The sequence below is a fragment of the Colossoma macropomum genome, unplaced genomic scaffold, assembly GCF_904425465.1.
Source record: "Colossoma macropomum unplaced genomic scaffold, Colossoma_macropomum, whole genome shotgun sequence".
Taxonomy (NCBI): domain Eukaryota; kingdom Metazoa; phylum Chordata; class Actinopteri; order Characiformes; family Serrasalmidae; genus Colossoma; species Colossoma macropomum.
Genome location: NW_023494789.1, coordinates 32,555,298 through 32,572,099, shown reverse-complemented (window position 1 = coordinate 32,572,099; position 16,802 = coordinate 32,555,298). Strand labels below are relative to the sequence as shown.

Sequence of the window (16,802 nt, the reverse complement as noted above, 5' to 3'; positions counted from 1 at the left end):
TAAAAGAAACTTTTGAATGGTAGTGTATAGGTGTGTCTGCGCAGTATAATATGTCTGTGTGCTGCTGTACGCTGCACAGTTGTATGCAAAATACATACTCTGAAAATAAGTTAAAACATTTTACAGAGAACATACTTTGGCTCACTTTAATGAACAATTACTGTTTATTTTTCTGAATTGATATATTGGAAGTGTGGTCAGTTGGCACTTTTTATATTTAGATTTTTTCCAACATATTAAACTCAGCAAATAAATAAAAATCGTGCAAAAAAATGTCAAAATAAAATGCCATATTTAAGTTGTGTCCCGGAGAGGACGTGTTAACTTATTTTCAAAAACAACAAAACATGTAATACCATTGGTGTCCAAACTTTTGCATATGACTGAATATGCTTTACCGTGTACCTGTTTGTCGGGTGAATCTCGATCTAATTTCCAGTCGTTGGCTTTGAGATGGTAGAGCTCATCAAACTTGAGGCTAATGTCTTCTATTGAGAGCTGCAGCAAATCCCAAAAACCAGCCAAGTCCTGAGCCGTGGGCCTGGGGTTAGCATTCACATTCTACAGAGACAGAGACAAACAGAGAGAGAAAGAAACGGAGAGGAAAGACAAAGTCAAGAAAACATTTTAGCATTACATGTTGCTGAATAAGGTAATGAAAAGTAACATTAACTGTTATGAAGGACATGCCTCAAACGGTTTAGCTGTCCTACCTCCATTGTACACAAGAGGGCAGTGTTACAATGTTAATCATCAGTACAATCTGTATGAGTTTTAAACTAAACCTCTGAGCTACTCTGATCTCATGTCTTCTTGGCCTCATTCTTAACTTCAATCATTATTAGACATCATGCTGTATGATCTGATCTCAACTCTTTCCTGAAACAACATAAAGGTCTGAACTCTGGATTTTCTGAACTCTCCTTGCCCCTTTGACGAGCTGACCTAGTTAGTCAACATGCTGTGGCTTGATGCTACTCATGATTTTTTAGAGCACATCATTTACTGAGTCGCACTGGGCCTCAATACACATATGAGGTACGGTGTCAAGTGTTCTGTGGTTATGGTTAGGTTAAAGCAGATGTGCTCATAGATACAAATGTCAATGTCAAATGTCTGAAATTGCAATTATGTATTTTTGCTGTGTGTGTGTGCGTGCATAGGAAGGAGGGAATGAAGTGGGAGAGAGAGAATGAGAGAGAGAGAGAGAGAGAGAGAGAGAGAGACTCACCAGGTTTTGTTCACACAACCCTCTAAACTGCTGAAACTTCTGAGACATGAGGAGCTGAGCACTGCCTACAGCACTGCGCACCTTACCTAACACTACACACACACGCGCACACACACGCACACACACACACACACACAGGGGAGAGAAAGAAAAACACCAACTAACGGTAAATATTCTTATGGGAATACAGGCCTTCTTACTATTAGTAACTGTAACTTAAAGGAATGAGTCATCAAAATATTGCATTTACACTATTGTCCCTCACCCTCACTTTTATTTAATTTCCAGTCAAAATGGCTGCTAAGTAGGTTCATATTTCAGCATCAGGAAAACAGCAGAAAACAAAGATTTAATGGATAATTACATAAGATCACGCACTGCATTCATTACAGCTTCCACTCTATCCAAGTAATCACACACACATTCAATGATGTTGAGGTCTGGACTCCGGAGTGGTCAGTCCATTGTCCCTAGAACACCAGCAGTGTTTTTATCTGATCTGCAAATTTTCTTCTTTTTTCTGACCATTTCCTTTTCTAACCAAAGTTACCAGCCTCAGCAGCTCTCGATGCCGAGCACTGCACTTTCTCCCTGAGAACATGGACAAAGTAGTTGGCTGTCTTTTGCTGGCTCGCACTTGCGGATGTTTGGTCTGATATGGTATGTCATTGTACTTGTGCTACTAGTGAATTTTATTACAGCATTACGTAGTTTATGTAGTTTGTGCCTTCTTGCAAAAAGTGGTCACACACAACACTCTTCTTAGCTGCACACGCCATTATGCTGTAGGTTGAGTGATGGAGAGTGGATTCCAAAAGAGTCCACATTTTTTGACTCTGTCTTCGACTCTGTCTTCCAATAGGTCTTTGACCGTCTGCTTGTCAGGGTCAACTCCGGGCCAATGACTCTGAGAGTCAGAAAGTGTGGCACTACTGGTTAAAATTAGATGGAGTCCCGGAGTCACCTCCATCCAGCGGCAGGAGTTGAGAGTTGGAGACGTACTCCAGAAAACCTGTTGTGCATCACTAAGTAGGGCTAGCTGAACAAACTGCACTTTTGCACCCTTATGTGCATGATTTAAAAACAGTCCTCAAGTTGAATGAAAAACTCCTCATATGTCAAATATTCATCACAAATTAAATTAACTTTTGTCGGTTTATAGTTCGATTAATCATGAACATCCCTAAATTTTATTCGATTTTTGTAGGGGAGTACTGTGGCTCTGTTCGGTCTGCATTTAGGGTCTACTGTAATGACGGGAGCAAACCTGAAATACAACCTTCACCCTTTAAATAGCTTTCCTGATCGACGTGGCCCTTTTGCTCTTTCAGTGAAACTTTTCCTCTTTCTATGAAAGAGGGAACCAGCACAAGCTTGTCCGAGTGTGTACGGATGCAATCAGATCACTGTATAATCAAGTTATCCTGATGAAGTTACAGGCTGAATGAGGTGTACACGCTGCCTTATTTGAGTGTGATTTACTCTCTGGATCTTTGAAACACTTCAGAATAGGACCAGGAGGACTGAGGAAGAAGTGAATTCTAACCTCAGCCTTTTAGTTAATGTAGCAATGGGAACAATTAGCTACAGCCTTAATCTAGGCTTTGAACCTCTCTGTGTATTTTATAGACATTCATCAGTGTGTGTGTGCATCAGTATAGAGTCAGACTGATGTTGGAGCCAGTGTGTGGGTCAGTATGTGCAGTGACTGGAGTGTGTATGTGTGTGTGAGTGATACCTGGTGTGAGCAGACAGACAGGCATGTAATCTGAGGAATTATGATAATCTACTCAGGCCCTGATTAAACCATAGATTAGCGCCTCAACAGCAGCCTAAAGTGCACACACATAGACACACACTGCAAATGTGTTTGTCCTGGAGATGAACTCTGGGATCAGCCTGCGGCAAATGCGTGCCAATCATGGCTTTCAGTTTTTAGGACTTGGACAGGCATGAGTTGTTTTAGCCAGTGGCAATACACACACAAACACACACACGCACACACACACAGAGTAGTGGTGTAAAAATACAGAGACAGACAGACAGACAGACAGACAGACAGACACACACACACACACACACACAGTAGTGGTGTAAAAATACAGACAGACACACACACACACACACACAGTAGTGGTGTAGAAATGCATCAGTGCATCATCATGCATTAGCCTGAAAGTGGTAATCCAACTGTATTGATTTTGGAACATTCCAAACAGTTCTAATTGACTCTAATTATATTCAATACAGTAAGCACTAATGTTTTGGGCTATTTTTGAATGTGAAAATTTCAGAAAAATGCTTGCATTGTTTTATCAGACATTCCACTACTGTGTAAACAGTTCCTTCAGATATTTTTTTTATTCAGGGCTCAATATGCTGAGACTTTTGTGCCAGTATCTGGCTCGAATTAGACACATTCTGCCTACGTTATGCACGAAACTGGCCCATGAGCCTAAACGTACAGTTTATGGGTCATGTGCATGGAGAAACTGTGCGGTTATCTCTCTCATGCATATGAATGTGAGGGAGGACTGTGTAAAATGTAAGAGGATCATGCCAAAAATGGGGAGGGATGTTGGAAGTGCAATTGATCACATATTCCACTCAATTTACTAACATTTAAGCAACTCACTATAGTCAATAGAGCATGGATTTACCTCTGCCCTTAAAAATTAGGCAGATATTTGCAGTAATGTCTCAAAGGCATGTTTTTGGGAGACTTCCTGTAACAATGGCAACAACGGTTCCCCAAATTCTTTCCCAAATTTCGCTGTTAGTAGACAGTCTTGTGCACAGTTTGCATGATTAGCTATAGCCTTCCTAAAATATTAATTTCAGACACTGTGTGTTCATAGTGCAACTGCCTCAAGGCCAGTTTTTTGCACCACTTATAACATTTATGTGGTTTTATGTACCAAAAACTGTCATAATTAATGTTTACATGACCATTTTCCAACCTCACTATACCCATGTGAAGTAAACAGGCCATATTTGTTACTGTGTTTTAAGATTTGTACATAAATAAGCTCTTTTCTGTCTGGCTTCTCTGTGTTATGCCTCTTTCAAAATTCACAGTTGAAACATTCTTATAATTTTGTGAATGGGTGTGGCTAAACTCACAAAGGCTGAATAGATGCATATATGTAAATGTGTTGGTTCTCATGACATCACAGAAACAATGATTTGAAACAGGCTGTTCTTGCAGCTTAGTTTCCTTATGTGCATATGTTTACATATTACTTCATGCTTCTTTATTTCAAAAGAGCGAGGGAAATTTCATTTTCCACAATATAGGCCCTCTTACCCTCCTCGGAGAGCTGATGCTCTTTGGTCTCCTCTTCCATCTGTTTGCACCATCCCTCCATCCGTCCAGTCTCCGCTTGCAGGAGCTTCAGAAACCAGTGACCATCCCGTCTGCATGCCGTCATCCCGCCTGTCGACGTCTGGGCGGGGCCTCCGTTCCCTGTCCCGTTCCCACTCTCCAACCAGGGGTCAGGTGGGGGTAGTGAGGAGGGGTCGAGGGCGGGGTCTAAACTCTCAGAGAAAGAGGAAGAACTACTCCTCGTCGTTGAGCGGTTGGTCAGGAGCTGCCGGGAGGGGCCGCTGGTTGTCACAACATCGTCGTCGTGGCTACCATTGTCGAGGGAGAGTTGTGCGGAGAAGTCCACTGATTGGCTAGAGCTGTTGACCATGACTTTCTTCTCGGCGGGTCTGGAAGTGTTGTTGGACGTGACGGTGGTGACAGAAGTAAGCGAGAGATCTTGTGTATCTGAGTCAGTTTCCTGCTTTGAGGCCATACTACTGGAGCGGCTGAGTCTGTGTACACACAGACACAAAACCGGAATTAGTACATTAACCTTGAGAAGTCTCAGTTCTCAACAAAAGCATGCTGTAATTATATATGAGTTACTGTTACCCGTAGCACACTGAAACAAACTGAGAAATTCTGTTAATATCTGTCCATTGTCAGAGATATTTTATTCTTATTTGAATTTGACAAAAAGCTTTAGTGCTGTCATGGTTTGAGGAAAGAAATACAGCTTTACATTTTGGCAATTTTTTATCGTTTGACTTCAAAACAAATAGGAAAAACTGGAAGTGCAAACTCAAAACTGTCAATATAGAACGTACACTGAATTTAACTGTGAATGTAAATGCCATGTAAACTACCCATGTAAATATTTAACTATATAATAACATTTCAATAAGTATGTATTATATCACTGCTGTTGGAACAAAACCTTGTATCTCCATTTTTGTTGTTTTCAGTTTTTGTCATAATTTGAAAATGCTTGTTGCCATTTACACTGTGTGTAAATTTCATGTACACACCAAAACATGGCTTTGAAAAAAGTCTGTTTCCACTGACTTACATTGAAAGTAAATTTTGCAGATATGAGGTTTCGTTCCGACAGCAGTAATATATCGAATGTATCGCAGGACAATAAACTTGAGACATGTAGACCTGCTTGGCAGGTGAGCCTCATTTTGCCACAGAAGGTGAAACTGTTTTGCCGTTGGAGTGACATTGTAATAATAACTCTAGATTCCTAGGGTTAAATTACGCTGCCATAATGAACAGTAATGACTTTGCTACTGAAGAATCTTATCTCAACTCTAGTGATGCAATGTATCATATTCAGTCTTGACTGGCAGGTTCTAATCAAAGTGCTGTGTCAAAGAACAGCATAACTAGCACCTGACCTTGGCTTCTGTCTTATGTGTCACTGATATAAAACCAATACATACAACAGGAAACAGCTCAAAGTGAAATCTTGACTGAAAAGTGCTGAATCTGTGTTGTATCTACTGTTACAGCAGACAGAGACAGAGCAGCAGATTCGAGCAGGAGGTTGTGGCAGGAAATGCAGTGCAAAACTGTGATATGATTATGTCATACACAGCTATCTTTACTGGCAGTGCGTGACAACATGTTTTATCTGTGAAGCACAGCGGTTTTGTCACCTGTTTTGTATGTCACACACTAAATGTATGCTTGCGCTTGCAAACTACTACAAAAACAAAAACAGAACTACAGCATGTGCGACACAGGTGACAACTTCACTTGCTTGACAGATATTAATAAAATCTGCTGTTTCTTATTACAGGAAACAGGAAGAGGAAAACAGTGAGACAGGAAACACTCACGTCCAGCCGTCCTCCACTTGTACTCCGATCGACTGGAATCTGGCCAATGGTGGCGTCTCCACTCGGTTCTGGATTTCCTGGATGCAGTCCACCTAGCGTTTAATCAGAGGACTGTGTTTAGGAACATTCATTCAATCTAAAGCTCACTTATGTTAGGAGAAAGCAATATAACCAAATGTTAAAGGCATTCTGCACACTCAAACACCAGGCAGCAATCAGGAATAAGAGCGTTAATAGTTTCTCTGTTAGGTCAAATATCCAGTCTTGGCAGGCCAGTTCTGCTGATTTCAGTGTTTTCCTGCTCTAACATGCTTACTCAACTCACCAGGTAATTAACAAGACCTTCATGAACTGAATAAAAAAAGAGCTGTGCCTCGGTGCTAAGATGTGCAGTGCTGTAGACAAGGAGAGAAGGGAAAACATCTTGGCAGTGCTATGGCCCTCCGTGGCTGAAGTCTGACACCTCTGCTGTACATGTAAAGTTACTGCTCAAGGAGCTTTAAACGGTATGCTGGGAATATAGCTGCAGGGCTAAATGCTTCGCTTTGGAAACTGCTTGCTTTAGCTTCAGACTCTGAATCCCTGAGCCCAGTCTAAGATTTGCTCAAAGTCATGCGATTAACCCTTGATACTCTAGGCAATGTGAACTGTCTTGGGGGCCCTGAGGACTGGGTTGAGAAACACTGCAGGAGCTGTTGGGGGTCCCAACTTCTATTCTTCACAACCATATTTTAGAAGGCCTGAAATATTGGTCCAGTCCTGAAGATGAGCACACTTCGTCTGAGACCTGCCCCAATCCACAGCACCAAGTCCGAACCCAAATCCAACTGCAGCCCAACAAATTTCTGTTCCAAACCCAAAGCACCAACCAGAGAATAAGCTCCACATTCTCAATGAGCAACAACAGCCATAATGAGATCACTGATAAACAAAATGAAAAGCCTATTTATTAGCTATCAATCAATGCCTTTGAACAACATCCCAAAACGTTGTCATTTACAATAACTTTACATAGTGCGTACTCATGCTAGCCTCACCGGAGTCAGTGCCCATAATGTGTGTGACTCTAGTGTGCCAGATTAAGAATAGCTGAAGGTAAAAAAAGTAAGGAGGAACAAAATAAAGTAGGAAGAAAAAAGTGAAGCAGCAGTAAATGCAGACTAAATTCTATTAAAAGGTGGACAAGGGGTCTGTGTTTTCCACCCACCTGTATTCCAATGGAGGAGAGTTTCCGGCGGGGTACAGGCTCTGTCCTGGGCTCGTCTGCTGTGAGAGCGCCCCCCTTCACCTGGTCAGTGTGGATTTCTCGAGGGGGCTCTGGAGAAACCACAACCGCCGCGGGGATCTGCGGCTCTCGGGAAGTGGCCAGAGGCAGCTGCGGCCGCGAGCCTTTGGCCAAGCTGTTGGCCCGCGTGCTGTCGAGGCTGTCCGAGGAGTTGCTGTGGCCCGACTGGCTGTTGACCTCGCTCTTGCGGTCGTGGTTGTCAAGGTAACCGTCCTGGGCTGACTCGGTGCTGCTCTGCACTGTGACAGAGATGAAGGGTTTGGAGGTGGTCCGGGGGGGCACGGGGGGTGGAGCTACCTTCTTACATGTGGTTATACACGTTGAGACTGTAGAGAGGAGCAGGAAGGGTAACAGATTAGTCTAACATACAAATACATCTATTTACATCTTAAGCCCTGTTCAAGCTGGATTAGTTTACCTTTGAGATAATTTGGAAAAACATAATTTACATGATTACAGTTGTCCATAGTTTTTATCTGACTTATTATTATTATTATGTAATAAACCTGTTCTGTTTATCTCGACTTACCACTTACTACAGTTGTGGCTTAAGTACACACATTTAATAAAGTATTAAGACATGAACATATTTTTACATTTTTTATGTATTTTATATTAGTAATCCTTTGGATTATGTTGCAGATTACATATTAAAGTAATCTGTATTGGAATACATTTTAAAGTAGCCCTCCAAACGCTGCTTATCAGTCAATTAAATCTCTTACAGATCACCTTACAGTACCTCCTGTGGTGAAACTACCCCAACTTGAATAGGGTTTAAGACCCTGGTTTCCAATTCTGGTCCAGGAGCACCCCAGATGTCCACATTTCAGTGTTTCCCTGCTTTAACACACCTGAAATAACTAATAAATCATTTATAAACCCTTCCTGAACTGAAGTGGGTGTGTTAGAACAGGCAGAACACTAAAATGTGCAGGAACAAGGCTTCTTCCAGACCAGGATTTGCAACCACTGATCTAATAATACAGAAAGCTAGAAAAATGGCCACAACAAAACTTCCAACTTGTTTTTTAACCTATTAACTTTGTTTTAAGATACAGGGAATGCAGTTTTTGGTATTATAAAGATGACTGCAGACCAACTAATACAGTTTCCACATACTATTTGCTTACACAGTGTCTCCCTGTGACCCACAAGCAAAGACATACAATTAGCTGTAATATGATTTCAGGCCTTCTGGAAATGCAGAACACAGCTGACCAACAGCAAGTATTTACAGCTATCTGTTTGGGTGTGCTTCATAGAAAGGGCATGGTGAAGACAAAGACCCATTCAGCCCACACCCCAAAGCATTCTGGGATACAATGTGAGTGGGCAAAAACACAGGAAATGAAGTCAGTGCAGTCCATTCACAGGCTCTAATGTTCCCCCGATAACCTTATTACACCAAGCAGCCAAAGATCTCTTCTCTCTCTGCTTTCGCTCCTCTCTCACTTCCTTACTCCATCCATCTTCTTTTCCCTCTTTCTCTATCTGTCTCTCCATCTGCATACGTTGTACTTTTCTCCATGCCTATCTCCATCCATTATCAACCCATTAGATTAACTGTGGACCTGTATGTGCATAGAATTGAGCTGTATGTGCATAACTTTGCATTCTCCGGGTCATCAAACCAGCAGAACCGAGGCTTGTTTGCGATACACCCCGGACGAAAAGGCTGAAGCAGCCGTGTGCTGAGTGTTTACAAGAGCATCCATTATATTCATGATGAAGTGGACCTCACACAGTCTGTGATGAAGCGCTGTTCAAGCACTAAGTGGGGTTTACACAGTCTCCTTTATATGAGTGGTACACAAGTTCAACATCCTGTATATAATGGATTAGAAGTAATCGTGTCTCAACGTCAGCATACATGCGCACACAACATGCTCAGACGAGTATCCTTGAAGACAGTGAGTCCACTATGATCAAGGAGTGTTATGATACGAATATTAATATCCTTAACCCCTTAAAATCCCAGGCTTATTACATACTAAGGCTTATTTTTCATTGACTACATGCACTTCAATGCAAACTAGTTGAGCTGTTTTTAGGTTATAGTATGTGTGTGATAAAACTTTGGGCCCGCCAGCAGGTCCTGGCCACTTAAGGGGTTGAAAAAAACAAACAGGAATACAGCTAAATTTTATGACATCAACAATATGTGATATCAGACAAACTGACATAAATCCACACTAGAGATGCTAGAGATCGGAATCAACCAAGATTGGAACTGACAGATTTTGCTCCAAACATGCAACTGCCAATCAACCAATTTATTACTGTGATTTTAGTTAATCTGTGCTGCAATTTTATGACTTAGATATCATGAATGAGGTAACTGCACGCATGCCATATTTTAATGCTGCTGCTACACCTATACCAAAATGTTTTAGTACAATTATGCATAACTCATTGGGCTAAATAATCAGCTGCCTCTTATTTTCAATGTGGCACTAGAGGTGGGAAGTATGACGATACTTATCCAATATGTCACAACATGCTTATCTGAGCATATTGTAGGCATCGGCAGCACTCAAAAAACACTTCTTAATTTCATGTTTGATCACAAAGAGCATAATTATTCATGTTTAATCAGATTTTGTGCAGCTTAGTATGTGCAAAGTTACAAATAATATATTATACAAAAAATAAATAAATAAAATATAAAAAGAATTAAATAAAAAATTATAGTTTTTGATAGTAATTTTTAAATATGGCACTACTTTATTCTAACTTATAGGTCATCAGAAGAAAATAAATATCAGGACATATGTATCGTGAAAACTTCTTAAAGTATCATGAGAATTACATTTTGCCATATACGAGTCATGTTATTTAAACAAGCAAACCATTTTTATTTATGAATTTAAGGTGCCAGTTTGCCTCAATAAGGAGAAAAAAAACTGGGGTTTAACTTTAAAAAAGTAAATCAATTAAACTTCTAATAGTAAGTTAACAGAACAAAAATCTGTGTCTTAAGCTCTGTCAACTTACTATTTGAATTTTAATTTATTCACACTTTTAAGGCAGCCTTTTTAACACTCCTTGATATTCCTAAAAGACCATGAATTAGAAAAAGAACTCTCCATACTGAAACCATTTACATTTAAATGTATTGTAGGATACTGTATACATAAGAGTAAAATGAAATGGTCATATTTTACAACAAAAACCACAATACATATCATATTCTGAAACGTGCATATCATTACACCCCTACTATCACCTATAAATGGAGGAGAGATTGTTTTGCAGAAAATTGGCCGTTTTGGCTCGCAGTGGGGATCCATAGTTTGGCCTTTGACTGAGAGCATCTCCATCTCTCACTGCATGTGTGTGAGCTGCCAATGTTTATGGTAGCGGAGCACTCTGACGCAAATTCACTCCACTGCTCCCCTTTTTCCAACACCACTGTTGTTTTTCCAGCCCTTATGAGGTCTCAGTAGGTGGGTGAGTGCCCAGTGTGTGCGCTTGTGTGAGAGAGAGAATGAGAGAGAGAAAGAAAGACAGTGAGAGAGAGAGCAAGAAAGAGAGAGACAGAGAGAGAAAGACAGGCAGTGAGTGAGACAGGGAAAGAGACAAACAGTGAGACACAAAGAGAAAGACAGCAATACAGAGAAAGACAGAGAGAATTTATGAGTGTGTAGGCGAGTCTGTGGGTTAGCGGGTGCAATCGGAGGGAGTCTACAGAGGTGTTTGTTATGCTAGGAGAAATGTGGGTTTTGTGTGTGTGTGTGTGTGTGTGTGTGTGTGTGTGTGTGTGTGTGGCAGCATGAGGTGACACGGGCATATTTTGGGGGATTTGGGTGGAGCTGGCAGATGGCCGACCTGGAATCAGAAGGAAATGATGGCAGAGAGACCACAGGAATCTCACCACATGGTGTGTGTGTGTGTGTTTGTTTTGCTTTCTGCATATTGTGCACACTGACCTAGAGGTTAGGCTGTGTTTTTGTGCTACACTATAGTTAATTTAATTTTTCATACTTTGTGTACATCAGTGTGCGTTTTAATATGCTCTGAATGAATAGCATCAACATAACTATGTAAGTTTGGGGGATTTGGAGACCTCTCTGGTGGACATGTGCAATTGCATGCAACGTGCAGAAGAACATTTTGTAACATTGGTTGTGCTTCAGACTCCTTCCCCCATTAGATGCGTGTTCAAAGAGTATGCAAAGAGAACTCAAAACATGGTGAAGGACGTGTCTTGCGAGGATGGAAATGAATTATCTACTACTATCATAATATTTTCATCAGTATAATGTTCATTTTGCATTTTTGGACCTTCTTTTTGAGCCTGTATGTGTGACAACTGCATGTAAAGACGTATGACGTATTCTGAAAATTTTTCCAAATCTGACCAGACACCTCTGGCTTTGAAATGATTAGACTTGCAGCAGCACATGTATGTTTAACTCTGATCTTAAACTAGTAAACTGAACGTTCATTTTAGACACACTGCAAGCACTTTTTAATCTGCACCTTCTCACGTATAAATCTGGCCCAAACAGTTGAGAAGAAAACATCCGCTCTCCTGTTCCTATTTGGTCCCACAGCATGTTTTCAAACTGTACTCACTCACTGCTGACCACTGCACAAATCCTCTACAAATATGTGAGAGTTTGAGGAAAACAAGTAGGACAAAGGTGTTGTTGAATTTGATCCATGTTCAGTGGTGTTGTAGTTTTTTGCTGTTGAATGATCTTGATTTTTTGCTGATGACGATGCTGCTTAACAAAAAAAGCATGTAGTCATAACCTGAAGTACATATCCATACTATTGTCCAATGTGTAAGATGGGCGTCATGTCAAATCTGTTGAAAACACTTACATTAACACAGTGTTAGGACTATCCTCTCATTCTTTCCGTTAAAGATTCCACCAGTCAAGGCGACTGACTCTACATATCTGGAGTGGATACAGAGGACAGTTTGAACAGTCTTTAAATACCATCCTCATGACACAGACACAAGCCTCATGGCCCCCATCTTTAACTAACACTGAACCACTGCATACAAGTCTGAGTTAGGAAGACAAAAAGTAAGGCTGTCCTTTTTCATTCTCACTCCAAGATTATTTGGTTCTCACATTTATTCCTAATCATAAGGGATGCACAATGATATTGGAAACATATAAGTATTGGAAGATAATTGCTTAAAAATTGAACGGCATTGACAAGTTTAGATTTGACCCGTATTTTTAAACTGATTTTTGATGAAGTATTTGTACTCTAGAAGAGCAGAACATTTAGCTGGCACTGGCATACCGTGATAAAATCAACATTTTATTATTTTTTAAATCTTACTGCTTTTGCACCTCCTTAGAAATGAATGTTATATTTCTCCATAAAGCCAATCCACATCGATGCAGCCCCAATTTTTATATTTCATAAATGTACAAAATGTAGGGCTGAATATTTCAAAATGTAGGGCTGAAAGATCAATTGTTTTATGTCAAAATTGCAATTTTCAAATTTCAAGAGCTGTAATTATAATTATACACTCCTAAAAAGAGGGTTCCTCAAAGGTTTTTTAGTAAAGAAAACGGTTCTATACGGAACCATGAACACCCAAAGAACACTTTGTATGATTCTCTGCATCATGAAAGTGTTCTTCAGATTGATGGAGAATGTGCTGTAGGTGGTTCTATATAGGACCCTTTTGAAAAGGGTTCTATATAGCACCAAAAAGAGAAAAAGGGTTCCACTATTGTTACAAGCCAAAGAACCCTTTTTGCTAAGAGCGTAGATCTTATTATCAACACTATTTGCTTAGGTTTTAAGTGGGGAAATTTAACATGGAGCTTCTGAACTGCCTGTAGATGAGTTAGACCAATCAAAAGCGACCAAACACCCAAATTCAAACATTCAAGCCTCTTGGCCAAAATGACAGACCTAGACCTGAACTTATATAAAAGAAATACAATTTAATTCACAGTCACAATATTGGTCAGAATCACAGTTAGATATTGTCCCCAAATCATTCAGCTCTAGCAGATCATGAAAAATCGGAATTGGCCCACAATAAAGCTGCATCCCTACTAATCGTTAGTAATATGGATTTATGGCAATAGAGCTTACATCTGTTTTTCACTACAACTTTATTTCTAATCCCAAATTTAAGTTCAGATTTCTGAATCAGTTTTGCAGTAGGGGAAGGGGGAATTCCAGTCTAGAGCACAGAGGCTGGTGTCAGTCTTAGTCAGTTGAGTCTACATTGGTGTGGTGTTACTCCCCTGTCTAGAGACAGCTTACAGCATCATGACTAACTTTGAATGATTAATGATACCTCCATTGTTGGTAAGTGACCAGGCCCCAGCCAAGCTTGGACAGAATTCAGTGGTTTAATAATCATCTCTCAATGGATTGTGTAAGACTAGAAATGAATTTAAGCCCAGAAGGGTGACTCAAAATATGTAGTTTCCTCAGAGGGACGTATTTCAGCAAGCTTTTCTCTCATGCTCTTAGCCGACAGAATGCATAGTTGACTTCCAAACTTTCAGATTCTACTTTTCTACATAAATATCAAAAGCATTAAAAGTATATTACAATATGTTTAATTTAGATCTCAACAACACGCTGTAATTATATTTTCATATGGGTGATTCATGATCCCTGACTATAAGCGAGTTACACCAGCAACTGATTCTATCTGCTGATTATATTTTCCATAATGACTCATATTAGGATTTGGCACAGAAAGGCTGGTATTAGAGAAGCTCTTGTAAGGCTTACATTTTATTATCAGTGACGGCTGATTCTGTATTTTTGCCTTTAAATTTGTGAGTCTGGCTGTTTGTGTGAAGCAACTGCATTCAAAATCTCTCTTTTATGCAGACTTAGCTTTCACTGAGTGTGGATAACACGAGATAACACACAGCTTGAAGCAGTGCCCTACTCAAATACTCCCGTCCACAACACTATAAGCTTAGAGCAACAGTGGCGAACCATGACTATTAAAGCTAGGCCTTCAGTTCGGGGCATAAATGTCAAAAGTTGTTAAAAATGATGACAAAAAACACAAAGTATGCTAACAGCAATTGACATAGACATTTTTTGGTCGTTCTAGATAAAATGTGGACAGCTGAAGCTTGTAAAAGACATTCCATGTTTTATTTGAAACTTCATAGCAGTTTTAAAGTGACTGTGAATAAAGAATCCTGACATAGCTGAGCTGCCGCTGTTTTCAATTTCTAACATTTAATTGAAACACAGTACTACTACAATGCTTGCAGAGTTAAAATGCCACAATGGTGATTATGTTAAACAAAAATGAACTTAAAATTAAGACACGTATTTTCATAATTTCACAGAAATCATTGGGCCATCTCTGAAGGCCTAGAAGCCCCTGACAGTTTCCCACTATAAAGCTCACAAAGACAGATTTCAGCTTTTCAGATTTTGTCTACGCTCAGCAGAGAAAGTTGGTTAATAAGATTCAAATTTCATGGATGGTAAAAAGAACCATAAAGTAACAAAGAAATTCAAGAAGACACGGAGGATAAGAGAGCTTTGAAGTCATTCTTCAAACACATACAAACGCCTCCCAGTGTTCACTGGGATAAGTATGCCGCAAGTGTGACTTGAGATAATGCTCACTGGTGGTTTGGAGGGGTCACTTCATGTATAAAACTATGTATGAAACAGGACATGCTAAACAGGAATCAACACAAAGGAGAGGAAGTAGGAAGAAGGCTACACATGATAGGAAGGAAAACTTCTACAGCTGTTTGCAAAACAGTTCCTGACATTTTTAAAGTCCATGGCTTCACTACTCAAATGCTGAGTTGAGATCAACAGTTTTTTGTTCTCAATGACCTAAATTTGAGTAAAAGAAATGAATGAGCCAATTAAATAGCTTCAAACATATAACAACCTCCTGCACAAATGATCGATTCTGTTTGACAGAACCTTAGCTCAGTCTCCTTTAGGGAAGCAGTATAATGTCAAAGTAATAAAGGCATTTTGCAAACTCCTCCATTTCCCATTTTTATAGGCCTCATTTGGAATATCCTGGCCAGCCATACAGAAAAGATTCAGTCCTATTAGACAATAATAAGTAGCTTTTCATACTCCGGAGGAAAACAACAACAAAAAACAACTGCAGTGACAAACAGTGCCATTGTTCTAAATGTTGTAAACAGCTGAGATCTGTGAGTCTTTGGCTATGCAAAGTGGCCAGACAGTTTCTGTTCTCAACTCTGTTGGAATGTGTAGTTGCTGAAAAGCTGTCGACTATTGAAACAGTGCTAACCTGAGATGTATTTGAGATTAGCTAAACTGTGCAAACAGAAACTCGATCCTTGCAGACTGGATGGGGCCTCTATCCTATGTTCTATGAGGGCCTGTGTCTAAAGAATGCTGAACTGCGGCTAATTACAGTTTACTCAAAGGCCACAGAATGCTAGCCTATCAGCTTTCGAGTCAAATAGGCTGCTAAGGCCTAATCTAAAATTGCTAGAAAGAACATGTGTCTTGGCATCCACCCCACAGTTCATACAATAACCTAAGGTTTCCTGTTCAGCTGTGGGTTCAGAAATACAGCCAATCTTGGTGAAAACAGCCATGACAGCAGAGCTAGCAATGTCTTCAATACTAATGTTTCAGAAGACATCAACCTGCTATCTTTGCCAGCCAGAAACAATCAATTTAGTAGAAAATTGGGCTGACTGGGACAGGTATACTGTTTTGACAGAAATATTACCAGAGTTGCCCACACTTCTAAGGGCTGTTGACGGCCTTGCTGATTGTAGCCTGAGTGATGAGACAGGGAGGTGTTGGAATGTGAGTGGCAGTCATGCTGTTAAAATGCAGCTGCTCTCTTCGGAATGAATCTAGATCTTAACACCCGGTTTCCCTCCACACACACATCTACTCTACTGAACGCTGAGAGCTCATGTAGTTTAGATTGTCATTATCAAATGACTCACCTCAAGGGAGAAACAAGGCCTCATCTGTCTTTCTCTTAACCACATATTAAGCAAAACCAAGTTACACTGGTCATATGATATCTAATATACAAAAGTTGTTAGGATATTACACTCCTAAAACACCGAAACCACATATACAACCTCCACTCCAAACACAGCCTTCTCCCTACACTCCAAAAAGGGATCTTTGGAGTTCTGCCATAGA

At 40.1% G+C, this 16,802-nt stretch overlaps 1 protein-coding gene across 1 annotated transcript in view; it reads right to left on the bottom strand.

Moving 5' to 3' along the window:
* The window catches only part of dlgap4b (discs, large (Drosophila) homolog-associated protein 4b), an 82,924-nt gene that overhangs the window by 6,107 nt on the left and 60,015 nt on the right, over positions 1–16,802 (bottom strand). Inside the window, exons 9-13 of the mRNA XM_036571007.1 lie at positions 7,590–7,993; positions 6,383–6,474; positions 4,539–5,050; positions 1,232–1,323; positions 406–561 (exon numbers count right to left, since the gene is read on the bottom strand). Coding sequence (XP_036426900.1) covers positions 406–561; positions 1,232–1,323; positions 4,539–5,050; positions 6,383–6,474; positions 7,590–7,993 — 1,256 coding nt within the window. The remainder of the gene's footprint in view (positions 1–405; positions 562–1,231; positions 1,324–4,538; positions 5,051–6,382; positions 6,475–7,589; positions 7,994–16,802) is intronic.